We start from the raw sequence: 27,643 nt of genomic DNA on the forward strand, positions 1-27,643 counted from the left end.
CTTTGCAACATTAATAACATATTTTAATGTAGTTTGTTGTAACATAGTTTCCTAGGTTTTGGGGAAGGGGGGAATTGTAAAGGGGTGTGTGTGATTTTTTTGTTTAAGAAAAAAGAACAAACAGATGCTACTGTGTGCATCTGTAACAGTCCCCCTGCCCGCTCATGAATCATCAGAAGGGTTGGACCCACAGACTTTCAACACTGTAGCATAGACTGCCACTACCTGAGCTACACGGCTAACAACATTAGTTAGCAAGGAAGAAGGCTCTCTTTACAGATGGGAGGATGGGTTGCTTGGTCCAGGTGCTGAGTCCAGGGGATACTCAGGGGGAAACCCAGCCTGGCCTGACTTTCTCTCTTCTCCACCCTCAGGAACTGGGGCAGCTCCTGCGCCAGGTGTTGCTCTCAGTGCGAGAGACTGGCTATTGGCACCAAGGAGTGGCTGAGAGGAGCCCTGTCCCCATCTCTTTCTCTCTTTCCCCCTCCACAGCTGGATGTTGGGGAAGTTTCTACCCCATGTTGTGCCTTGGAGTATGTGTATGCATGTGAAGGGGCCACTGAGAGCAGAGGCTGGGTTTGGAGGTTTGTGTGCAGCGCTCAGCCTGGCTCTCTCTCCTCACTCCCACTCCAGCAGCAGCATGAGCTTGGCCTCATAACATTCAGTGATTTTGGCAGGCTGTCCAAATTTTCCTGAGGAACACAAGCAAGAGAATGGAATGTGTTTTTTTAACATGTCATAGCTCAGCCAAATCATAACTGAATTTCATGAAGCCAAAAAAAAAAAAAAAAAAAAAAGCCATTCCCCCTGCCGAATATCAAAGGCCTTCTGAATACCATGGAGTTGTGAGAATTTATCAAAGAAAAGATCACAAGAATCTTTTATAATGGAAAATGTTATGCAACCTAAATTTAGGGCTTGCTACCAGCTCCTCCAATAGCACTTTAACAGTGTTCTCTTAAGATACAAATATAATGCAACACCAAGGAAATGAAATTTTAAAAATTACATTGTTGCAATATTATGGACGATATTGCATATACACAAAAGATGGATACATTTATGTTGTAGTTGTGCTGATCCTATGCTGGTGCAAATTAGCACAGCTCCATTGAACCTATGCTGATTCTAGCTCAAGAACTGGCCCGTAATTCTCACAACAGATGTAGCTCAGATACTTCACATATAGTGGTCTAAATGTTCAAAAGTTGGCCTCTGCTTTGCACCCACAGTTTTTGATGTCAGTTGATGTCATTTGGATATCTAAGGGCATGACTGTGTCAGGTGTTCCTTATGAAACTTTACAATCTCTGAAAACATCTGCTCAGTGTGCAGTGGCCGTCAAAAAAGCTAACAGAATGTTAGGAACCATTAGGAAAGGGATCACTAATAAGACAGAAAAATATCATCATACCACTATATAAATCCATTCTTTGTCCATGCCTTGAATACTGTATGAAGTTCTGGTCACCCTATCTCAAAAATATATATATTAGAATTGGAAAAAGTACAGAGAAGGGCAACAAAAGTGATAAAGGATATGGAACAACTTCCATATGAGAAGAGATGAAAAAGACTGGGACTTTTCAGCTTGGAAAAGAGACAGCTAAGAGGGGATATGATGGAGATGTACAAAATTATGACTGGTGTGAAGAAAGTGAATAAGAAAGTGTTATTTGCCTCTTCACATAACAGAAGAATCAGGGCTCACGTAATGAAATCAGTAGGCAGCAGGTTTTAAACCAACATAAGAAGTACTTCTTCACACAGTGCACGGTCAACCTGTGGAACTCATTGTCAGGGATGTTGTGAAGGCCAAAACTACAATAGGATTCATAAAAGAACTAGATGAGTTCATGGAGGATAGGCCCATCAATGGCTATTAACCAGGATGGTCAGGGATGCAACCTCTCATTCTGAGTGTCCCTAGCCTCTGATTACCAGAAGTTGGGAGTGGGCGACAGGGGATGGATCACTCAATGATTGCCTGTTCTGTTCATTCCCTCTGAAGCACCTGGCATTGGCCACTGTCAGAAGACAGGATACTGTGATAGATGGAACATTGTTCTGACCCAGCATGGCCATTCTTATGTCCTTATGTGTACAGCAAGAAGAATCTGAGCTTTGTGCCTCCTAGGGTAGGACAGGGTAGAGAAAAGGAAAATTGGAGCTGAGAAAGTTGCATGACCCCAGAGCCACCCTTCCTCACTGTAATTGTTCTCCTGCTGCAGGTAAAGCAATGGGCAGAGCCTTGAAAACCACTCATCTTCCATTCTTTCTATGGCAGCTCCAAATGCACTTGGCTACAAGAGTATTTTATGTGCATAGCTGCATGGTCAGATGGGAGTCTGCAGGCCCAGATTTCAATTTTCCTGTGAGACTGAACTCTGCCATAGCAGCATAATGGCTTGGTCTCTCAGAACTAGCAATGGAAATCCCCATCTCCAACCTGACCAGTACGTGGTCTCTGATGAAAGGGAGAAGGGAAAGTTGGAGCTTCTGGGGAAGGACAGAAAGGAGGGGTCACTCTGACAGTTTGGGGATATGCCTGTGTCAAATTATGAATTCGATATTGTTTTATGCACGCCATTGGTGATTGTAACCTTCATTGTGGATTAGAGTATCCATTTTGTAGCAAAGGCTTGACACCTAGTGGACAGACTATGTCTGAGGTATAGTGTACACTACAGAGTTAAGTCAATGCAAGTAACACCAATGATCATAAACCGCTATAATTACATCTCTTGTGCATGTTCACACAATGCTCCTTCTGTTGGCGGAGCGTGTCCACAGTTGGTGCTCTAGCACAGACAGTGAGAGGAATGAGTGCTGGGTAGCTATCTCAGTGCAACTCACCACCTTCTGCTGCTAGGAGTTGTGGGAAGGCAGAGTGGATCAGAGTGTGTTATGATGTGGGCTCAATGTCCATGATGCAGTTGTTTCCGTCCCATCATTCCATGGGCTTCCAACTACATTTTGCACCATTTTTAAACCACCCCTGTTTACTCTGCACCCTCCATCTCTTTCTGCAAGAATGGATCTTGCACTGCTCTCTAGTGTTGTGGTCAATGTTAAGCTGATCATGCAGTATATCATAAACTTCAAATCTGAATAGGAATTTGTGGTGCCTGCCCTGCTGTGTGCCATGGAAAGAAACAATGCCAGATTACTTTTGGCATTCATGGAGCAGCTTCACACAGTGGACCATTGCTCCTGGGCTCAGGAAACAAGCACTGAGTTGTGGGATTGCATCGATATGCGGGTCTGGGATGACAAGCAGTGGCTGGAGAACTTTTGGATGTGCAAAGCCACCTTCCTGGAACTGTGTGAGAAGCTTGCACCAGCACTGTGGCACAAGGGCACCAAAATGAGAGCTGCCCTCTCAGTGAGAAGCATGTGTTGATTGCTTTGTGGAAGCAAGCAACTCCAGACTGCTACTGATCAGTCATGAATTAGTTTGCAGTCGGGAAGTCCACTGTGGGTGTTGCTTTTTTGCAAGTATGCAGGGCCACTAATCACATCCTGCTACGAAAGACTATGGCCCTTGGAAATGTTTGTGAAATAGTGGCTGGCTTTGCGGCAATGGGATTCCCTAACTGTGGTGGGGCAGTAGATGGCACGGATATCCCAATTTTGGTCCTGGATCATCTTGTGATGGAGTACATTGACAAAAAGGGGTACTTCTCTATGGTATTGCAGGTGCTTGTGGATCACCAGGGTTGCTTCACTGACATCAAAGCTGGGTGGTCAGGGAAAGTGCATGATGTATGCATCTTCAGGAACACCAGCCTTTACAGAAAGCTGCAAACAGGAACTTTCTTTCTACACCAGAAGATTCCATTGGAGGATGTTGAAATGCCCTCAGTGATCCTTGGAGACCCAGCCTTCCACAGGATACTCCCCCACATCAGTCTCCCTTACTCCCATGGTTCATGAAGCCTTACATAGAAAACCTGGACAGCAGCAAGGAACGCTTCAACAATAGACTGAACAGGTGCAGAATGACCATTGAATGTACATTTGGCAGATTAAAAGCATGTTGGGGCTCTCTTTATTGCAGGTTAGACCTAAAGGAGGAAAATATTCCCATGGTCATAGCAACCTGCTGTGTGCTGCATAATATTTGTGAGGCTGTGGCAGGGCAGGGGTAAACCCCTTTAAGGCCCTGCCAAAATGCTGGCTGCAGCCTGTTCTCTGGCCAGGAGGCCGGGGTAGAGATGCAGGTACTCAGCAGGGAGTCCAGCTGCAAGCCCTAATGAGGGCTGGCTCAGAGGAACATGCTGAGCTAAGTAGTGACAGCTGGGCTGAGGCACAAGAGGGCTATAAAAGCCCTGGGCAAATCTCAGTGGGGAGGCTAGCCTGGGAGGAGACAGGAGGGCAGTATCACTGTCTCCTTACCAAAGAAGGAAGTCTCAAAAGCCAGGAGTCTCTGGGGAGGGTCTGTGGGGCACGAGCTATTGGGGACTCCACAAACACTGTAAATAAAGACACTTGGTTGATCCAGCAAAAGAAGGCGTGAAAGATTCTTTATTATACCAGCCTAAACACAGGGTGCAGGCTCAAGAGGGAGAAAGCCTGAGGTGACCCCGTGATAGAGTCTAAGGGTGAAAAGTTTCCCCAGGGGTGGAGTGTGGAGTTGGATCGCCTGGCGGCTGATTTTAAGCAGCCAGATACCAGGGCTATTAGAGGGGCACAAGGGGGTGCTATTTGAATCAGGGAGGCTTTGAGGTACCATTTTGACAATGAGCACCAGTAATGTGTCTTTCTATAAAGCATTCTGCCATGCTTTGTTAACTTGCCACCTTGCATGAAAATTTTGATGATTGCTTCCTGACCATGATTTGCAGACTGCAAATGTGCTAATTGCCACTGTGTATTAATTCCAGTAGCAACCACCGTGTGTAGGAGACAAATAAAGATTGATTATCCTTCAGAGAGTATTTTTTATTAAATATCAATAAACAACACTCAGAAAACACTTTCTGGAAAGGGACATAACATTGGCAACGGCACTTCCCTGGCGGAGGCTCTCATAGCTGCATCTCACTACAGCTATCATTTTGGAAGCTGTCTGAAGGGGCGGAGTGAATGGGTACTGCAACGGGCTGGGAAGACTCAAGGAATGTGTGGGAAGAATTTTGGGAGGGCATGGCAAGCAGTTCTGTATGGGCTGCAGGGGAGAGGGGGAGGCGAGCACACGTGTTCTGCCTGCAGCATTATTAGGGACTTGAGCATCTCTGTTTGCTCCTACTTCAATTTTATCATCTGCTCCTGGCCCACTACAATTTGCTCATGCCCCTGCTTCCTCTCCTGACTAACTATTTTAAAATTTTCATTAATTGAGTTCTCTCCATGCCTTGTGTTCTTGATCTGTGGCATGAGAGGATTAGAGCATCTCCCAAAACGTGTCCTCTTTGTTCCTCCTCGGTCACTTCCTTATCTGGCGGAGGTGCTCTGCTGGTGTGTAGGGGGTTCCTGTGAACACCACACCTGCAGAAGCACAAGAAACAATAAACAGAGGCATGATTGTTAGTGCACTCACAGCTTCAAATGATAATAGTAAAATACACCTCTTTCTCACTGTCCCTTGGCAAGCACAGAGCTCAGCAAACACCCTACACATGGTAAGTTCAGCTCAGGGATGGGAGAGGGCATTCAAGATGGGGCAAAGGGTCTTGGTGGCTTTTTAAGGGGATCACTGCAAATGAGTAGGGACAATATTGTAAATTCTGCCACCATTTTCCACATGTGGGATCATTGAAGCTGATATCTCATTCCTGAGGGTAAGCAATGATGCAAGAGAGCATCTCCTGCATGCATGTGGCTTCAGATCCGGTCCTTATGCTGTTTGCCTATGTGCTGCTTTGGTCCCTGCACAAATGATTGCCAGTTGGCACAGGAAAGTTTCCTACAATGGGGGAAGGAACACAGCAGCTCTGCCAAGGAACCTCCAGAAGAGGATTGCTGAGTACCTCCAGGAAAGTTTCCTAGAGATCTTTCTAGAGGATTCCTGTGAAATCTTGGTCTGCATTAACACACTGATCTGCAGGGGCCCCACTGCATACCTGCATAGCAGACACAAACACTGCTAATCTTGTACATCTTTATCCCTTAACCCACTTCTAGCATATAACAAAGCAAAGGACAGCTCTACCTCATGTAATCAAACAGTATCAGCTCAAAACAAGCACTTACCAGAGCTCCTCTCTCCTGCATTATGCATGCCAGAGACAGAGTGCTGTGACTGGCTTGAACCTTCCAGGGTTGAGAAGAGATCTTGGCTCGCCACAGCATGACAAGATGACCCTGTTGCCTGTTCCACCTCATCCTCAATTCCACTTCCTCGTCCACCACTTCATCCTTGGGGTTGAGTCCACAGGCCCTCTCTCCAGCCCCCGTGAAGTATCCACGGGGCTCTTGGCAGAGGAGGTGGAGATGCCACAGAGGATGGCGTCCAGCTCCTTATAGAAGCAGAAGGTCTTCAGCACAGCACCAGAGCAACGGGTTGACTCCCTTGCCTTCTGGTACACCTGCCTCAGCTCCTTTATCTTCACCTGGCACTGATGCGTGTCCTGTTCATAGCTCTTCTCCAACATGCCACAAGAAATCTCGCCATAGGTATCGAAGTTCCTACGGCTGGTGCAGAGCTGGGATTGCACAGCCTCCTCTTCCCACAGTGCCAGCAGATCCAACAACTCAGGTGTGCTCCAAGTGGGTGAGTGTTCGCTGTGTGGAGCCGCCATGGTCAGCTGGGAAGATGCAATGTGAGCTCTCCACGCCAAGCAAACAGGAAGTGGAATTTCAAAAATTCCCAGTCCTATAAAGGGAAGAAGGGGCAGTGCGATGGCGGGGGCTCAGGGAGAAGGGTAAGCGGGCGGGGCCTTGGGGGAGTGGGCAGTGCGAGGGCATGGCCTCAGGGGGCAGTGTGGCGCGGGGGGACAGGGCCACAGTTCGGGTGCCTGTGGCCCCCACACTTGTAAAGTGCTTCCATCACTCCTGATCTAAGGGGAAAGTGTCTAAGAGGTTTCGGGAGGGCTGTGGCATGTGTTCTGTGGTTTAGGTGGCCAGACTGAGGGGTTCCACTGCCCAAGAAAAGGTGTCAGATATGAGGTCTGTACCTGGAAGTGCATCTGAGAGACCCAGAGCTTGGAACGGTGACCAGTCACTACCCAGACCCAGGGACCTTAGAACCACATATGATTCAGTGGTTAGATCCAATCACAACAGCCTGAAGTTCATCCAGAGATGGGGACTGGCTCAGGCTCTGACCGTCACTAAAAGAGAGGCAACAGAAAACAAACAACAAAGGAAAAAAATAAGAAGAAATAGAACACACCAAAAACAGAAGGAAAAAGTGAGGGAGGAAAAATGCACATAAAAGAAAAAAAATAGACAAAGACAGGGGAAAGAGGAAAAAATGAGGAATGGAAGCATTTTTCTGGGGCATGGTGCATAGGAACATGAAGGGTAGGAACAGGGAGTGTGCCCAGGTACCAGTCTAATGCAAGGTGAAGGCTCCAATATCAAATGCTGATGAACCCCTGTGGTTTAGTAAAAAGAACAGGAGTACTTGTGGCACCTTAGAGACTAACAAATTTATTTGGGCATAAGCTTTTGTGGGCTACAGCCCACTTCATCGGATGCATAGAATGGAACATATAGTAAGAAGATATTTATACATACAGGGAACATGAAAAGGTGGACTGTCTGGCCAAGAAGGAAGTAATACTGAAATGCTCCAAAATTTCATCTAATACCTCGAGGCTGGGAAGTCATACAGAGTGGGATTCACAAAGTTATTTAGGTGCCTAACTCCCATGAGAGTTAGCACCTAACTTCCTTTGTGAATCCCACACATCATAATCCCATATAGGGTGACCAGATAGCAAGTGTGAAAAATCAGGACAGAGGGCAGGGGGTAATAAGAGCCCACATTAAAAAAAACCCCAAATATTGGGACTGTCCCTATAAAATCGGGACATCTGGTCATCCTAATCCCATATCATAAATTGGGCTCCCTCAGGAATGGGGGGAGAGCCGCAGATTTCTGAGTAGGATAGTCCTCTCCACTCAACTCACTACCATCATGGATAAAAATATTAAGTGAAGAAGATAAATAGAACTAGGATCCAAATTGTTGGGTATGTGGAAGGAATTTCGAGTTGCATATTTGGAAGGTAGGAAATGGCTGTTCTACATTCACAAAAACCAAAATCCTGTCTCCAGCACCTTTCACAAGTGATGTAGCTGGTCCCCTCTCTCACCCTTTGTCAGTCTTGTCTATTTAGACTTGACTGGGGGAGCTTGTCTGGGGGAGGGACAGTTTCTTATTATGTGTTTGCATAGCAAGTGATCCACTAGAGCCCTCTATTTTTTTGGGGCCTCTGGACACTATTATACTGCAGTTAAATAATAAGAATACATAAATAATGGTTGGGATAACCTATATGGCCTTTGGTCACTGCAAAGCAGGATAGCCTCACCCCAGTCAGATATATGCAGATACTCCCATTAAATTCAATAGCTGCAGCATTAGGTCCAGACACTGTGAAAACCTTGCTACTGCGTACACCTGAGTTCTTCCAGTGCTGTGCACAGTGTTAATGCATTTGCTGTAAAATCAGAGTTAATGATGTAACCTTTAAGCAGGCCTCTCAGTACCCCACCCAAAGATTAGTTCAAGCAGGAATTGCTGTTAGGAATAATCTCTGTAAAGCCAGTAGGTAGGGATCATTGCCAGGGCAGGAGCTCTATGCAGATGAACATGCCCAGTACACATCACACTAACTCTAGTTACAAAGTGCTTGCAGAGCACTCTCTATATAGGTTTGGAGAGAGGCAAAATAGGAGTGGACAACTTCTATGTCCCCATCCCACTGTTGACCATAGACTTTCTTTCAGGAGTCCATGGGCAGGGCCTGCCAGAATGTGACCCCAAGGATCTAGCAGTAGGCTGTAGCTATAATGCATAGTTCAGCCTCTAGACAGGGCCCCATAAAAAGAGAATTTACTTGTGTCCAGAAGAAAACAGCTGAATTCTTTAGGAATTTATACTTCATAATGTATGGGGGAGGGTTAAAGTATACCAAGAGTTGGGCAGCTTGACCCAAATAAGATTGTATTTATCTATGGATGAGCTCAAGTTCAGAGGTAGAGTCGACGACATTAATCCCAATTCTGTTCCCACTGAATATTGGAGGCATAAATTAGACCAGCTCTAGAGACTACTCTGCCTGCCACACTTTCTTAGTGCAGGAGCCCAGAACAGCAGGGACTTATTGTGCTCTGGTAAAAGGACAATGAGGATACTTAGGAGGCTAAATAAGAGGCTATTGCAGTAATCAAAGTGGACTATAATGAGGGGGCGAATGAAAGATTTGGCTGTGAAAAGAAGATTTGGTGATGAAAAGAAAAGGATGGATGTTGAGGAGGAAGAAATGGCAGGATTTGGATCTGGCCTGGATGTATATGACTGGGAAAGGGAGGAGTCAAAAGTACCACAAATTGCAGGTTTGAGTAATGAGAAAGATGGTGGTGCTGTCAGCAGGGAAGGTTTGGGAGGAAACATAAGGAGTTTGATTATGGTCGTGTTAAGTTTCAGCTGGTGACAAGACATTGCTTTGGGGAGAGAGGCTGAAATGTGGGATTGAATGGAAGGAGATAGGCTGGGGCAGAAAGAGAGATTTGCAAGTCATTATCCTAGAGATGATAGTGCTGATGAAATTGCCCAGATACAGGGTGAGAATTGAGAAGAGCCTTGGGTATCCCTACAGGCAGTGGGAGAGGGGAGAAGGAGAACCTGCAGCCTGTGCCGCTTCCTGCAGCTCCCATCGGCCGGGAATGGCAAACTGCAGCCACTTGGAGCTGCAGGTGTCCGTGCAAATGTCAACAAACTGTCTGGTGGCCCGCCAGCGGATTACCCTGACAGGCCACTTGCGGCCTGCGGACCGCAGGTTGCCCACCACTGCTTCTGTGGTTTATCAGTCCTGTCACTGGTAAGCAGGCACGTAACAGTAAGTAAATGGGCTCCAGAGCCCTGGAGAGCAGTAAGGGCAGCCAGACTAGTCACAGGAAACTCTGAGAGGAAAATGATTTTATTCTGTAGGGACAGGGATTCTAACACTGTATAGGGTGGTTGGATTAATGCTAAAAGGAAAGGGGTAATAATATCATGAAAGAGCAGTGATAAGAAGAGCACTTCCTGGTGGTGGAACCTAATTATTATTTCAGGCTTTGGCTCATTTCAGAAACTTGTAAACTTGATTAATTTCCCATTGCAGTGGTAGTTCCGAGTGGCATAACTCAGAAGCTGTTTATAGCTGTCTTCTGTTCCTCTCCTGTTGTTCTGTCCACTGAATTTATTTCCATAAGGCACCATTTAAAAAAAGATTCCATGGGGGAGGATGAGAGAAAGCAGACCTCAGATTATTCTATTTATATATTGGGGGTGGAGTTGGCAGTAGTCTGACTTGTAACTGAAAAGAGGACATAATAGTCTTAGGCCATGTCTACATGTACAGCACTGTGGTGAAGATGCTCTATGCTGGTTTCCCATAGGCATAAAAAACACACCCCTGCGAGCAGCATAAGCTGTGTCTGCAGGAGAAGCTCCCACCGACATAGCATTGTGCACATTAGCACTTATATCGATGTAACTTATGTTACTCAGGGGGTAGAATATTCACACCCCTCAGGGACATAAATTTTGCTGATATAGGCAGACATAGCTTAGAATTTTCCAGTCCTAAGAGTAAAACAGATTCTCACTGGAAGCAAAAGAATCCTATAAACACTGGTTTAAACTGCCCCTGCACTTGGAGTACGGAACCTCTACAGGTTCCATTCAGAAAGTATTTATCAGGCAAACAGTTAATTAAAATAAATGATTGAACTAATTCTACATATCTGATATCAAAATGTACTGATTTTCACCACTCCAAACAATTTTAAAGACTAAATATTGTGCATGAGTTTGGACAAGTTTTACTGTCTGAAACTACTGGATTGAACAGTTATTTAAAAACAAAATCCATACCAGAGTCTTTCTAAGATCAGAATACACCCACCTTCCTCAGATAATGTGGCCATACTTGGTGCCAGAATGAGTATGTGAGGATGGACAATTTCTGTTTACTGACCTCTCGTGGAAGGATAGGGTTCAGTCCACTTGCCAAGCACAAATTTGAAATTCAAGAAGTAATGGTTCTCTGAGCTCTACAGTCTTTCAAAGTACAAATTGAAAAGCTGAAAAAATCTGTATGTGAATGCTCACAATTTCTTACTTTTATGGTACTTGCTGATTCTGTCAAGGAAATATCATGTCTAAGGGAAACAAATTGTACAGTGGCAGAGACTTTTTAAATAGCCATGTATCATTAATATTTTAATGAGGAGTTCCCCCAAGAAAATGTCCCTGTTAGCCTGTGATAAATCCCTTCTTCCAAATGTGCCTGGGTTGCAAAGAGGAACGGGGGACTGACTGGACCATCTATTCATTTTTTTATGTCCAAAACACTGTCTCTTAACCATAGCCAAGGAAGGAGGGCAACAAATGTATAGGAAACACATTTCACTGGAAATGTTTACTCTTGGTTTCTGAAAATGGAGGGGGTATATTAATAGTACAGCGGAGTGTTCAACGAAGCGTGATTTGAAATGGGGTGTTGTGTACAACAGGCCTTTCAGGGCGGGGGCTCAAGTTCCTTCTCTGTGAAATTTTATTAAAGTACCTAACATTTAATGCAATCTTCTGAATTCCATAGACTACTCTCTAGAAGTATTTTAAAGAGCCCCAGGGATAAATTGTCTCTATTAAGGTAATTAAGCAACATCTAGAGAATGAGAGTATGTGAGGAGGAGGGGTGGATTACATAGCCCAGATTCTCTAGTCCTAAAGCCACTTTGTGCCATGATGCAACCTTGGACACAATGGAGAATCCAGTCCCATTAGAGAGCAGGAAATCACCCTAATCTTCCCTTTAGTTTAGTGGTAGAATTTTAACAAGGAGCTTCTGAGCGTCCCTGCGAGCCCTTTCCAGCACCTAGTGGCTTTTAAAAACTCTCTAAAAATTAATCCAAACTAAGAGAGTCTCCCTGCAAAGCAGTAAAACTTATGTTTCAGGAAGGTGTAACCCACCATGAGTCGTGAGAGATCACAAAAATCTTGTTAAAATGTTTTCCCCCTTTTTTTAATTTAAATTTGAAATTTCAATGAAGAATCTTGTAAAAACAAAAACAACAAAAAACAATCCTGAAATTGTTGTCAGCTCTACATAGCCACACTTGTGATGACTAAACCAAATAGTTCAGAGATTTGGTTTGGCTAAGAAGGAAAAGGTTTGTCTACTTAGTTGAACCCAAAAATTCCCATCCTTGCATACTCTTCAGACCCTTTGTGTCCTATGTCCCTTTCTCTGTTAGGCTCTTGTTCCTCACTTCACTTCTCCCTCTCCAGTCTCAAACTCTACTGCCTTCTCCTTTGGAACCCCCTCCACTTTTTCTTTCCTACAGACTCCCAGTGCCTTCTGAGCCTCTCTGATGCCTCATGATCATATTCCAGGTTTCCAGCTCCTCCAGACTTCCCCAAGGGGTCTCTCCTGCCTGTTCAGTTGTGACCCTTGCCCTTCTAACAGCCCCTCCACAGCACTAATAGTTATCCAAAAGATGCATCTAAGGGTAGGAGCCATTAAGCTGCTGTGTTCAGGTTTTATCACTGTTTTCTAACTAATTTCTTACTTTTATTATATTTTTATTTTTTTGCAGAAAAGCTTGTTAAAAAATCAACAAAAACCTTTTTCAAAACCCCCAAATTGTGCAGACAGCAGAGTAGCATGAGTAGGAGTTATGTAATGCACATTTCTTTGTAGATAATTGGAGGCTCAAATAGCAGTGCAGTGCAGGTGATTTTAATATTTTGTGGACACTGTATAACCTACAACAGATATTTCACTGCCTGCATATTGCTTGCCAAAAACACACCAAAACTTAGCATGCAGTACTTATTGCTATGATTTCTTCTGAGTTGCAGGGAACAAAAGAGGATAGCAAGTATTTTTGGAGATAAAGCTTCATTCAATACCAAGATACAGAACACAGCTTGTGACTAAACTAACTGTGAAACAGAATTTTCCTATGGTGGCTGCATGAGAGTAACAAAGCAAAGCAAAGCTCAGGTGAGTGCAAAGAATTAGCAGAGGAATAACTAGTTAGCTCTGAAGAGAATTTATCAAAAAAATGTGTTTTGCTTTTGTTTTTTGTCATGGCTATATGCTTTCAGAACTTACTTTGAAAAATCATTAAACTTCTATTGATTTTGGTTGGTGTTTGTGATTCAGGAGAAATTCTGAGTGGCGGGCTCATATAGCTCTTTAATTAAAATCTCTTTTATAGAGATTAAATTCATACTGTTGCTAAACTTATCTATGAATTTTGCTTGCAAAATACTATCTTCAAAACAGATAAATCCAGATCATTCTCGGCAATGTCTGAGGGGAATATTACTGCATTTATGACACAATAGTGATACTGTAAATATTCTGATTTATTTTATCATAGCCTCAAGCCAAGGAAAAATAAATCAAATGTAAAAGTATGGTAGTAGAATTCTCATTATAATGCATGATTGGATCCTTAGATGTTTGGGGCCAACTTCATTGCTTGTGTAACTGCATAATATCGGGAGTTACGGCATGGTTGTACTTGACCTTTGAAGTTTAACATTAACTAAATGTTCAGGTGGCATTTCTGGTATGTTGTGAGAGATAATGCTGTGGAATTTGGATTAAATATTTAATTTCAACAAGAAGCCGTCTGTATCCTGAATTCAAGAGAAACATGTTTTTCTAACTTTTAAAATAGTTGCTAGACATGGGAGGTGAGCATGAAATTAAATTTCCTTGGAGTGAGCTCATTAAAGTTTGCTCTCTAGAACACTCATCTTCCTCTTTTCGTGGATGTGTAAATCCTGGGGCATTTGCTGGCCACCATAATTTCTGTAAATATACTGGTGTGTGACCAAACATCAAAGAAGTAAGTGGACTGAAATGTACCTCTTTTGTAAACTGTAAATTTGGAGTGTAATTAAAAGGACAAAGAAGTCATTCTATTAAGATGCAATGATGTTTATAATTTTAATGTTCAATGTATCCTAGAATAACAATGCTCTTTGTAGGGTTGTCAGGAGGAACTGAATCCAGAATATCTTGCTCCAAAGCAAACCCATTAGCAGGGAGCTGTCCTCTGAGGATCAACCACAGATTACTAATACAAGGCTAATCTAACAAGCTACTAAATGCATTTTAAAATATTCTGTTAATAGGGTGCTACACAAACGTTTGTATATTAAAAGGCTCCATTGTTTAATTAAATCAGGTTTGGATTGGTACCCTGTGAATATTCATTAATTATATATTATTATATATTATTACTATTAGTTTCTTGCGGACCACATTTTTTTAAACAATCAGCTTTTATTGTACTGACTTTCTGATGCACTGGATATGTGTTCTAGAGATGGGAGAACATTTAAATATTCTAAGGGCTAAATTCTTCCCTCGGATTGAAAGAAGATTCTGGCTGGCTTCAGTGGGAACCACACCCATGGGCAGAATTTGGTCCTAATTGGTTCTACTGTATAAGATTTCAAATTAATCAGTAAAAAAATATTTCCACCCATGTATCTTATCTCTTATCTTGAGGCAGGATATTATTTATTATTATTATTAGTAGTAGTAATATTTAGCATCGGTAATACTGTAGTATTTATCTTTTTTTTTTTTTAAGAGTAGGGGCAGGGCAGGGGGCAGAAGCAGAGTCGGGAAGAGGGACAGAGGCAGGATCCTGAGCCCCAGCAGCTGGGCAGATGGGAGGTGGCCCCTCTTGGTTCAGCTCAGGGATCGGGGGGGTGGGAAGGGGACCCTCAATGATGCTGGGCTCAGGCTCTATGGCTGGTGTGGCAGCCACTGAATCGGGAGGTGGAAAGTCTTCAGTAGGGTCCCCGCCCGGGAAGGAGGTCGGTTGCCCCACACCTATGAGGGATACACCATGGGATTCGGGTCCTGGCCGCATGGCACTGGCCATCGCCTCAGTAGGCTCGGTGGCCATAAGCGGGGTGCCACCTGCGGCTGGGCAGATGAAAGAGCCCAGGGGACCCTCAGAGGCAGGAGCAGAAGCAGCAGTTAGGGGGAGGGAGTATGGGGAAAGGGGGCTGGGGTGAGGTCACTTAGATCGAGGCCCACTGGCAGAGGGTCGTCCTCCCCCTGGGTGACCAAGGTCAGACCCAGGGCCTCGATCTCCTCATAAATGGAGGGGAGATCACCTTCCACCACCCCGGGGTTCTCCCTGCCAGCACCCGAAGCGACGCTCATTTCGGGGTTTGCAGGGGCTTCAACTGTTAAGGGGGCAGGAGGGGCTCCATCGGGGGCCTCTGAGGGAAGGGACTCCAGTGGAGTGGTGGTACTGCCCTCCGGTGCTGCCACGTCTTCCCCAGCTGGTACTGGTGGACAGATTCCACCCGGGGGCAAGGCGGAAGGCCTGGCATCAGTGCCCCCTTCCTGGTCTTCCGGGGGGCTTCCGCATCGGTGGGAAGGAGCAGAGCTCGAGCCTTCCGCTTGCCCCGCTTCCCCTGTACTAGGGCCCAGCCCTCCATTGCATCATCCGGGGGCTGGCTAACAGGGGTCGGGTCGGGGGGCAGGGGCGATGGCTCAGGGATTCAGGGAGGTCGCGGTGGGGCAGCATGAGGGAGGGAAGATTCCCCCTGGGGTGGGCCCTCTCCCATGCCCGGCAGGTATAAGAGACCAGGGAGGCTAAGCCTCCCCAAACAGGATGTGGCGCACCTCTCTCTAGAGGTGCTGCCGCCGGCCTGCCGCCTTCAGAGCGCTGCTGCCAAAAGGGCATCCGGGCCATAGCCCCACCCATGCTCCACTCCAGGGCCCTGCTCCCACTTGTCCTCTTCCCCCATCACCATGCCCACACTTCTTCTCTTCCCGCCCCCAACTCCCTCTTCCCCCCAAGGTCCCACCCTTGCTCTGCCTCTTTCCCCCGAGGATCCCAATCCCGCTCACACCTCTCCACCCCCTCTGAGGAACGGTGGGTGGGGAGGTCTCAGGGGAGGGGGCGGAGAAGTGCGAGCAGTGGGTAGGGCGGCTTCGGGGAAGGGGTAAAAGAGGCACAAGCGGCGGCGGCCTCAGCGGAGGGGACAAAGAGGCACAAGAAGTGGGCGGGGGGCCTCGGGGGCGGAGAGGAGGGAGTGGCGGGTAGGAGGGGGAGAGCTTCGGGGGATGGGGTAGAGAAGGTAGGGGACCAACCAGGAGCGGGGCCTGGGGTAGAGTGTGGACAGGGCCTTGGTGGAGGAGGCAGAACGGGGCGGGCCTCAGGGTGGAGCAGGGGGAGGGGCCACAGTCCAGGCATCAGTGGCCTCCCCCACTTCTAGGAAGCTTCTGGTGCTCACACCCAGCCTCCCCAAATGCAGGAGTCACACGCTGCCCATGGTATTTATTATTTATACCCACTGTGGTAGGGACCAAAGGCCCCAGTCAGGATCTGGTACCATTGTACTACATACTGTAAAAACATGGGGCTGGATGGCTGAAGATCAAGGTGTCCCTATTAGCTCTTGTGGCTCCCCCATCCAGTGCACGCAAGGGGAGCTTGGGCAGAATGAAGAATCTACTCTGTTGTCTGTAGCACACGTGAAGGTTGTTAAACTGCTTTGCTTTGCTACTTTGCTTTGATGAAGTAGTGTAAAGGAGGCAGAACATATCATTGAATCTGGCCCCAAAAAGTAAAAAGGAAAGTGGTAAGAAAATAAAGATTTTTTTGTTATGCCTATTACAAGACAGTAATAAAATTATAGAACTGTCTAGAAGCTAGGAGGAGAAAGAGAATGGGTGAAGTCAATGGCGACTGCATAGAGGGTCATAAATAAGGAGTGGAATCACCTGTGTTTGGACACAGAAGAGAGGGGAGAAGATGGAGCTGTGAATTGTCTGTTTACAAAAATGCTTTCGGAAGGCCAGCAGACCACATAACTGACTAGCTCACCTTAGTTTTCTGTCTTGAGTCTTCAGTGTTGAATTCACTATGTGGTTTTACCAGTAATAAATGTGAAAGCTGCAGATCAGTGCTGCAAACATATGGTTAGTGTTTAGTGATGATCAAACTTTGTATAAACTTATCTGACTCTACATGTCTAAAGTTGAAGGGAGTGTAGGAAATAAGTTCTGAAGTAATGAAAAAAAATAATTCTTTTGAAATAAAATGTAAACCTTGATAAGTAGTAAGACAGGAGTCATATCCATCTCAAAAGGTGCAGAAAGTCAGTTTTTCAGATTCTTCAAGATTAAAGGAGTCACTGAAACTCTGTCTATTGAAATGGAAGAGTAGAACATTAACTTAATGATCCTGAAAGTGAGACATTTTCCATGCTGTTGTCATTATGAAAACATAGATGTGATGATAATTTAAATCCCGGTGTCAGGCTCTTTAGCAACTCTTCAGCATCAAGTTCATTCATGAGCAATCTCCGTTCATCTTCTGCTTCAAATTTATGTTCAGGAAAGGAGTTGTTGCACACTTGGTTGCATCATAATGGTGAAAAATTATGGAAGTAAAATTAGTTGAATTCAAAATTGTGTCAAATTTTAAAAGACCCACACCTTTGTTTAAGCAGCCCAGTATCAATCAAGTGTGTTTAGCATATTTGGACTGGTTAAATCTAAATTGGGCAACAGGTTAGATTCTGAAAAAGCAAATAAGCTGGTAAAAGTATCTCCGAACAAATACAAAAGTCTGGTGGGCCTAGCCAGTTAGCAGACCAGAGGAGTAAATTATTGTGTTCTTCTGTTTTACTTACAAGATTGCAAGCTCTTCATTTTGGACAGAATGCCTTTTTATGTCTGAGGAATAATTATTCATATGAAGTGAATGTATATGTTTTGTGTTTTACTTCATAAAATCTTCATGGCCTGTTCTAGTTTAACTCAGAAGAAAAAGTGGTTTTTTTTCAGGATGAGGGCAAATCACAACAGCCTGATTGTAAGATGCTGTCTGAATCTGGTGTCTACACAGTACAGACTCTCCATGCCCCTCCCAGCCTGGGTATAAATAGCAGTGTAGACAGTGAGGCACTGCTTAGGTGAGTAGAGTAAAGACACACCAGAACCATAGGGATGCACTCACCACGGCTCTCTAACTTGCCCAATCAGTGCCCCCCTGATCTATGCTTGCTATTATTAGCAGTGTATTGTTCCCCTGCCTCCCCCTGCTGGAGCCTTGCCCTGCTACCCGAGTCTTTCACTGCAGTGAGGAACAGCTCCAGCAGCGGGAGCTTCTGTGGCATTTCCCTGCTGCCTCCCCCCCCAACAGACCCTTTTCCTGTTGCTGGAGGGTCGGGACACTACACTGCTAAAAATAGCAGTGTAGATGGGAGACACACTATTTGCATGAGTAGAGAGCTGTGTAGGATATGTACCCTAAGGTTCTGTCATGTCTTTACTCATTTAAGCAGTGCCTCACAGCTGTTTATACCCATGCTGGGGGGCATGCAGTGTGTATAGTCTACACGCCGCCATACGGTAGACTATAGCCTGAGAGAAGAATGTTCATATTGGTTTGGTACTCAACCAATGAGAGCTATAAAACAGTAAAGATTAAATGACTGAGATACAATTTGTTCTTTATAAATCTCCATGCCTTTATTATTTCTATTACAGGCATGCCTAGAGGCGCCAATGAATGTAGGGACGCTATTGTGCTAGGCACTGTACAAACACATAGTAATAGACAGTCCCTACCCACAAAGAGTTCACATTCTAAGGGCTAGATTGTCACAGCCCTTACTCAGGCATGCAGGGGAGTAAGAGGCAGTAAGACTCCACCTTTTACTTCCCTGCTCAGATTGCCCTCCACTGCAGCTAGTGTTGCAGGGGTTATCAGCACTCACTCTATATTCCTGGCAGCAAGCAAGTGCACTGGGAGGAAACTGATATGAGCAAGGAGTAGGAGGAGCCCTGTCTTTGCCCTCACCCTTGTCAGCCAGAGTAGCTGGCGAAGTGCACAGGGGAAAGTAAGCTGTTCTATAAAAGTGGATAAAACAATTTATTCCTCCCCGAGTGGAAGGGAACAGCTGGCAAGAAATCCAGTGGAGTCACAGTTTATTCTCTGACCTGCACTGGGATCAGTGAAGCTATGTGTCTCCCCTAACCTGAGGAAGTGCTCTGTGTGCAGGGCCAGCTCTAGGCACCAGCAAACCAAGCACATGCTTGGGGCGGCACTTTTCAAGGGGTGGCGCTCGGGACCCCCCCCCTTTTTTTTTTTGCACTTGGGGCAGCAAAAAACCTAGAGCTGGCCCTATCTCTGTAGCTTGAAAGCTTGTCTCTCTGACCAACAGAAATTGGTCCAATAAAAGATATTACCTCACCCATCTTGCCCCCTAACTTAGGGTAAATTGTAAAGTGGCAGTGTAGCCCTGAATAGACAAATCAGACAATGAGTGGGAGAAAGTCTTAACGATTAAGTGAACCCTAATATAATAAAGTTACTCTTATTCTTATTAGGTAATGGCAAGTGATAAGAATCACTCAGTAAAAGAAGACAAGATGCCTGGAAGCATGATGTCAGTATCCTGCCATAAGCACCATTTCCTTTTGGTTGGCTTTCTTGGTTTCTGTCTTAACAGTTTTGTGAGAGGTCAAAAGAACAACACTCTGATTTTCACCAAGGAAAACACAATTCGCAACTGCAGCTGTTCTGCTGATATCCATGATTGTGATTACAGCTTGGCAAACCTCATGTGCAGTTGCAAAACCATCTTGCCTTATACAATAGATAGAGCCAGCTACCACAGTGACCTAACAATTTGGTTCACAGATACGACCGTGCTTGGAATGCTGTTGAACTTTACAGTGGTGCACTACCTGAAGCTTTCACTCTGTGGCTCCACTCCTCTACCAACAGAATACCTGGCCATTTTGGGATTGCGAAAGCTGCAAATAAACAGTGAGGTTAAGGGCCAATTTCTAGAGCAAAATTTAACAATCTACAAAAGCGGCGACAATGAGATGAGAGACAAACTGAAGGTGCTACACAAAGACAGGCAAATGTTTTTGTATATTTCTGTCTTGGATACATCTCTTTTCAACAGGTATTCTTTATTGAAGTCCTATAGTGTGGAAAATGTCTCCAGCATTACAGACCACTTTCCAAGTCTGCCATATTCTGATATATTTTCAACTACTAATAACAAAAGCTACGTTGTAACATTCATTTACTGAAACATGTTCAACAACTTCAGCAGTACAGTAAGGGGGCATGTTAACCTGTCATTAGAACAAGATATGGAGTGTTTGCAAGTCTGTTTTGTTTGAGCCAGAAGGGAAAGTAAGTGTGGGTCAGTTCTTACTGCATTCAAAATGACACTACTCACAAAATGTGGGGTTCAAAATAGTTTGAACACAGATAATTAATTCTGTAACCTGTTTCTTAGGGAACAAAGAAAGTGTGAAACAATCAATTTTAAAAGTGATGTAACTAAGTTTTCAAAATGACTTAATTATTGTATGGTAAAGATTGAAATATGTTGATTAATTTTGTTATGAAATGTGCATTACTTGGGCATATGAAAACATGACAATGTACCTTTAGGTATGGAACTACCTAATAATAATAACCCATCTGTAATGTGTTTTTACACATTCTGCTAGATGTAGTAAATATGTGGAAAATGTATAAGTAGTATGAATTGTAGTGAGTTTGTCTAGTTATATGTACTGAATCTCTTATCTTTTTACATAAAAGTACATGGACCTTTTTCAGTAGTAGTTTGAAAGCTCACACCATTATTTGCTTTGGAAAACCATTAGGCTAGTGTATAATGAGCAATTATGTCTCCTTATGAAGGCTGTTTAATTACTCCACTGTTGTCTTAATTTGGTTCTACATTAACACAGAACTTGGAGATACCCAGAAGTCACCTACTACAGGACAGGCCCAACAAAGAAAATAACAGAACGCCACTAGCTGTCACCTTCAGCCCCCAACTAAAAACTCTCCAGTGCATCATCAAAGATTTACAACCTATCCTGAAAAATGATCCCTCACTCTCACAGATCTTGGGAGACAGACCAGTCCTCGCTTACAGACAGCCCCCCAACCTGAAGCTAATACTCTCCAGCAACCCCACACCACACAACAGAAACACTAACCCAGGAACCTATCCTTGCCCAATGCCAACTCTGTCCACATATTTATTCAAGTGACACCATCATAGGACCTAATCACATTAGCCACGCCATCAGGGGCTCGTTCACCTGCACATCTACCAATGTGATATATGCCATCATGTGCCAGCAATGCCCCTCTGCCATGTACATTGGCCAAACCAGACAGTCTCTACGCAAAAGAATAAATGGACACAAATCTGACATCAGGAATCATAACATTCAAAAACCGGTAGGAGAACACTTCAACCTCTCTGGCCACTCAGTAAAAGATTTAAGGGTGGCAATTTTGCAACAGAAAAGCTTCAAAAACAGACTCCAACGAGAAACTGCTGAGCTTGAATTAATATGCAAACTAGATAGCATTAACTTGGATTTGAATAGAGACTGCGAGTGGCTGGGTCATTACACATATTGAATCTATTTCCTTAAGTATCCTCACACCTTCTAGTCAGCTGTCTAAATGGGCCATCTTGATTATCACTACAAAAGTTTTTTTCTCCTGCTGATAATAGCTCATCTTAATTAATTAGCCTCTTACAGTTTGCATGGCAACTTCCACCTTCTCTGTATGTATATATGTATATGTTCTTACTATATGTTCCATTCTGTGCATCCGATGAAGTGGGCTGTAGCCCACGAAAGCTTATGCTCTAATAAATTTGTTAGTTTCTAAGGTGCCACAAGTACTCCTGTTCTTTTTGCGGATACAGACTAACACGGCTGATACTCTGAAACTTGGAGATAGACAGGCTTCATATTAATTAAAGTAGTACTGTTGGCTGCACAGATGCAGAAATCTGACAGAACCTTTGGAGCTGGCTCCAGCAGACCCTTTTATATAGGTTACCAAAGATGAATTGCCAGTGACATACTGTTTTCACAATAAGGCAAGGTTAATTATATCATATATATACAGTATAATAAAAAAGTATCTAGAACAGCAGATCTTTACAGTCTTGTACTGCCAATAAGGGATATCTAACAAATCTTTCCTCCTTAGCCCGTGATAACACCTGGGGGAGTGATGGTGTTAAGGGACTGGGGAATCTATTAATTAGGATTTCTTTTAAATGGGAAAACATTCTCATAACTATAACTAAAAAAGATGGCAGGGCTCCTGGACAAAGAACAGTGTTCAGCTTGTGTAATTTGAAAAGGGAAGGGGGGTGATGGTGTTGTAAGTGGTCAGAAGATAAGGAAATCCTTCCCTGAGAGAGATTTCAAAAATACTCAAAACTTGGCACAGTCTGGTACGTTCCAAAGGTGGGGGGAAAATGAAAAAATGCTCTCTAGAAGTATTTGCTAACTTTTAATACCAGTAGCTGATATCTCTGGCAGGCGTGCAAAGGTCACTCTGACCTCTAATTTCTATCTTTCTGATCTATATACGTTGTCAGACCATCCTCACCATCATGGTATCTTTAACAAGGAGCTCCTATTTTAAATTATGAAGATATGAGTTAGGCCCTCCAGATGCAATATTTATTTATATCCATGAATAGTCGTAAATACCCTGATGCCATAAGTAAATACCAGCATCATTTTACCCACTTTTTTCTCTTTACTCTTTTATTTTCTTTAGGGCTTTGTTTCTGATGGTGAGATTCAGCATTATTTTATTTTTACATCTGAAAAGTAAAGACACATTTTCTCTTTTGTGAAAACAGATTCCATCAAAGCACTAACCACTTGGATCTGAAGCTCCTTTCTCCCTTCTCTCAATCAAGGGACCACAAGTACTTATTCATTTTTTAACTTAGTCATTACTCAGGCAAACTCCCATTGCAAATCGAGTAAGGATAGAGTATAAAACTTGAGTGAAAACTGAGTAAGAACCTCAGAGTTTGGCCCACAGAGAAGAAACAGCTCTTCTTATGCATTCTTCAATTTTATTTGCATGTAGGACCTTTCATTTATTTACTTTTAGGGAATAATGAAAAAGATGCCTATCCAAAAATGAGGCATTCTAACTTGTCCTTATAACATCCAACGACAATATGCCGTAGTGCTGAGTGTCCAGAGCCACACTATACAGCTTTATTCCAATTATCTAAACATTCTACAGGGCTATTACTAGGGCTGTCAATTAATCACAGTTAACTCAAGCGATTAACTCAAAATAAATTAATTTGATTTAAAAAAATGAATCACAGTTTTAATCACATTGTTAAACAATAACAGAATACCAATCTAAATGTATGATGAATATTTTCTACTTTTTCAAATATATTGATTTCAATTACAACACAGAATACAGAGTATACAGTGCTCACTTTATATTATTTTTATTACCAATATTTGCACTGTAAAAAAGATAAAAGTAGTATTTTTCAATTCACCTCATACAAGTACTGTAATGCAATCCAATCTCTTTATTGTGAAAGTGCAACTTACAAATGTAGAATTATTTTTTTTACATAACTGCACTCAAAAACAAAACAGTGTAAAACTTTAGAGCTTACAAGTCCACTTAGTCCTACTTCTTGTGCAACCAATTGCTAAGACAAACAAGTTTCTTTACATTTACAGAAGACAATGTTACTTATTTACAATGTCACCTGAAAGTGAGAACAGGCATTTGCATGGCACTGTTGTAGCCAGCATAGCAAGGTATTTACATGCCAGACATGCTAAACATTCATATGCCCCATCATGTTTCAACTTGTAGATTTTTAAGAGTGCAAATATTTGTGATAAAACATAATATAAAATGAGCACTCCACACTTTGTATTCTGAGTTATAATTGAAATCAATATATTTGAAAATTAAGAAAAACATTCAAAATTATTTATAATGTAAATCAGTATTCTATTATTAACAGTTTGATTAAAACTGCAATTAATTTTTTAATCATTTGACAGCCCTAATTATTACTGATCTGGTGAAACCAGGTTAATTGCAGACGATTGTGTGGCTACTGACAATCCTTGGCTGGGCAATGTCCCCTCCTGACCTCAAGTCCAATCTTCAAGGCGCTATGTGCAGGGACTTTATCTCTACTGCAGGCTATATGACCAAAAAGTGCCAGCCAGCAATGACTGTGACTTCAATCCTCTCGTGGCCAGTTCTCAATAATACATCCCTATTATTGATGAAATCAAACCATCTTATACCCAGTAGTCACCGCTGGCAATGCATATGAAATGCCTCCAGCCTCCCTAATGTCTTGTTTAAGCAACATATATGTTTCAGAATCAGATCCATATAAAAGGCTCAGAAGTACACAGATTTGATAAATCCATACTTTTGTATGTAGTTTCACCTTCTTTTGGCTCCAGGGCCTGTGCAGGTCCTTCACGGTTCAGACTACTAAACTGATTCTCCTTAGGATATCTGGCTGGCTACAACCATTTGATGACAATGTACTGTCTGGACAGATGAAATTGTCCACTATTTTCACAGTTTGTCTAGCAGCACAGCTATCTTGTATCACAACTTTTGCACTGACACTCTGGATTTTTGTTTTTGCCCAAGAAATCCTTAGTCCCAGGGCAGCTGCCACATGCAGGAAACTCTCTAGTGTGTCTGTAAGGTCATTGCGCCCTTGCTGAAGAGGATGATATCACCCGTATAATCCAGTTTGGTAAAAGAAGTTGATCCAAGTTATACCGGTATTTGTGGAGACATGTTCAAGGAGCCAATCCATTGGATGGCAGAACAGGGCTGGGGGCAGGATATATCCAGTGGTGCAAGTACAGTGGTACGGTCCAGTATGCCATACCAGTAAGATATTTATAGCTAGTATGGCGTACCGGAAAGACACAGGAGGAGCCCGCCCCCAGCCCCTCCTCGCAGCGGCATCTCCTGAGTCCTCCTCCTTGGGGTCTACAGGGCTGGGGGTATGTGCGCTGGGGGCAGTAAAACAGCTGCGCCGGAGAGCTGCTGGTGTGGGGCAGCCTGGCGGCCCCATGTTCTTCTGCTCCTTTCACCACTGCAGTTCCGGAGAGCCCTGATCTCCCAGGAACAACAGTGGCGAAAGAAGCAGAACGTGGGGCCGGCAGGTGGCTCCACGCTGGCAGCTCTTCCGGCGTGGCTGTACTGCCCACAGCCCTTCCACACAGCTGCATCTCTTGAGTCCTCCTGACTAGGGTCTGTACAGCAGAAGTCTCTGGCGCAGTTGGAGGAGGACAGAATCCCCCCCCCCGCCCCAGGTAACATGGGATAGATGTGGCTCATGGGGAGGGGACAGGGAGAGCACGGGGGCCCTGGGCTGGGGGTGAGGTGGAGTCATGTGGCCCCCCTTTGTCTCCCTCCCATGAGTGCAGCGTACCGGCAAGAAATGATTTCTACTTGTACCACTGGACATATCCCTGCTTCACCCCAGATCTAATGTAAAACCTGTCAGACCTATGGGTCCCTCATTGCATCCGTGCCCGTGAGTCATTATGTGGATCTTGAATTAATCTCAGGAAGATGTCGGGAACACCATTGCCTCACAGGTCAGCTCTATCGACAGAACTGAAGGCTACCTTTAGGTCTACATATGCTGCTGTCAAAGGACAACTGAATTCATGATTGATCTCAGATAAAAGATGAAGAGGAAGTATAGCGTCCATTGTAGATCACACAGCAGTGAAGCCTGATTGCTTTAGTGATGCTGTTTCACAAGGAAAGGCTGGAGCTGGGCAAGTAGGACATGTGTAAAAACTTTTCCAGGAACATTAAGCAGAGTTATTGACCTATAGCTGCTGCACTCAGTGTGTGGGACTTACTCCTTATAAAGTGGGTTGATGATCCCTTCCTTTTACTCTACTGGTACCTTCACAGTAGTCCAAGCCTGGACAAAAAGTTGGTATAATAATGCTACACTTATGGCCTATATGGCACACTTGATAAGTTTGGGTGTTATGCCGGCAGGTCCGGTGCATGCCTGTTTCACAGTTTCTATAATATCCAGCAGCATTCAAAAAACAAACATTCAGGAGGAACAAAGGAAGCCCCCAATCCTGCAAACACTTACAATCATGCTTAACTTTACTACCATGAAATCCCATTGATTTCAGTTGGACTACTCATGGTAGTAAAGTTAAGAATGTGCGTTTTTAAAGGATTGGAACCTAATTCAATTCAGCAAGACAGTGAATCAGCTACAAACAGCCTCCTTTCCACCTGCCATCTCTGGGAATATACCCTCAACCTTCTACAAAAAATTATTTCAAATAAATAAATAAAGGACTTTTTAGTTGATCTTGCCAACTCCCATGATTTTATCATGAGTCTTGAAAATAACTGGTGTTTTCTTAAAGCTGCAGATCCTAGAGTCACATGTATACATGAGAATTCCAGCTTTCATAAACAAAAACAAATTTCTAGCCTTCCTGATTACTGAGAAAAGCGTGGAAATATATCCCCAGTGTATCCTAAAGGCTCACAAGCCAGAAGGCAAATAAAAAGAACCTAAAATGCACTATTAATCTTCATCTCACTAATTTTCACCCAAGTTCATGAAGTTTAGGTCTTACTCATGATATGGAGCCTTTGGGGTTGCTTCATAAATGCTAAGGGCTCAGTTCTGAACTGTGGCTGAGTTGGGAGAGACATAGCTCTTCATGAGCAAGCAAGAGAGACTAATACAGATTGGTTTTCTAGGAACTCCAGCCACCTCCTCTCTAATCAAGCGTATTAAGGTTGAAAGCACAAATTGTTTTTGGCTGATTAATAATCCTGAGGCAGGACACTTCTGTCTTAAAAATTCTCAGAACTGGTTTATACAAAGTAACTCACTTATGGATGTTAGTACACCATATATAAAAACTGATATAATCAAGAAAGTCTAATAGATTATTAGTGACTATATGTGAGGGTCTGCTGCCCTCTAGTAAAAAGGCATTGAATAACAAAGTAATTAAGTATTACCATAACAACATCTTTTAAAATGGAAGCATGCAGTACTATTAAATATGAGCTCTGGCTTTGGTGGGAAAGCTAGTATGGAAATAGGAAAGCACATAAGTCTTCCAGATACTGTAACTTAAAAGAAAACTGCACTTAGTTTTGCTCAGAGTAATGTTCTGAATAAAGGTCACATAATAAAATCCTCAACCCTATGCCCAGCTGAGCACAAGAGAACTCTGATCGGGAAGTAGGGAGGAAACCTTCCTCCAGCCCATGAGAGAGAAAGGAGCCGCAAAGTGGAGTTAGCAGGAGTAGCCTCTGCAGTCCTCATGTCCCTGTTCTGGAGACACCAAAGACTTGAAAGTCAAGTCAATCAACCTGCTCCTTACCCTACCCTGTTTCTGTTGTGCCCTAAAAAAGCTGCTGCCTTAGGAGATGCCACATAGCTGGCCTCCAATGCAACACATGTAGACACCATGTAAGCTGCAAACTCTATTAATGCCACAGTTCAGGACCCGTCTCATCTGCAGGTGAAAGGGAGGATTTGGGCCACAGACAAGCACCACTATTTCTGGCTCTATCTTGAAGC

General features: G+C 43.8%; 1 protein-coding gene across 8 annotated transcripts in view; it reads left to right on the forward strand.

Moving 5' to 3' along the window:
• Positions 1-21,080, forward strand: part of C1H21orf62 (chromosome 1 C21orf62 homolog) — a 34,453-nt gene extending 13,373 nt beyond the window's left edge. For 5 of the 8 annotated variants that reach the window (XM_043538268.1, XM_007063584.3, XM_043538267.1 and 2 more), the window contains 2 exons: positions 13,028-13,172; positions 19,554-21,080. In XM_043538268.1, coding sequence (XP_043394203.1) covers positions 13,143-13,172; positions 19,554-20,270 — 747 coding nt within the window. In that variant the 5' untranslated portion in view covers positions 13,028-13,142 and the 3' untranslated portion in view covers positions 20,271-21,080. Of the gene's footprint in view, positions 1-3,699; positions 3,995-13,027; positions 13,173-13,801; positions 14,029-19,553 lie in introns of those variants that run through there. The other 3 variants (XM_043538266.1, XM_043538271.1, XM_043538270.1) reach the window with 3 other exon arrangements.
• Positions 21,081-27,643: the final 6,563 nt, after the last annotated feature.

Source organism: Chelonia mydas, chromosome 1 (genome assembly GCF_015237465.2).
Source record: "Chelonia mydas isolate rCheMyd1 chromosome 1, rCheMyd1.pri.v2, whole genome shotgun sequence".
Lineage (NCBI taxonomy): Eukaryota > Metazoa > Chordata > Testudines > Cheloniidae > Chelonia > Chelonia mydas.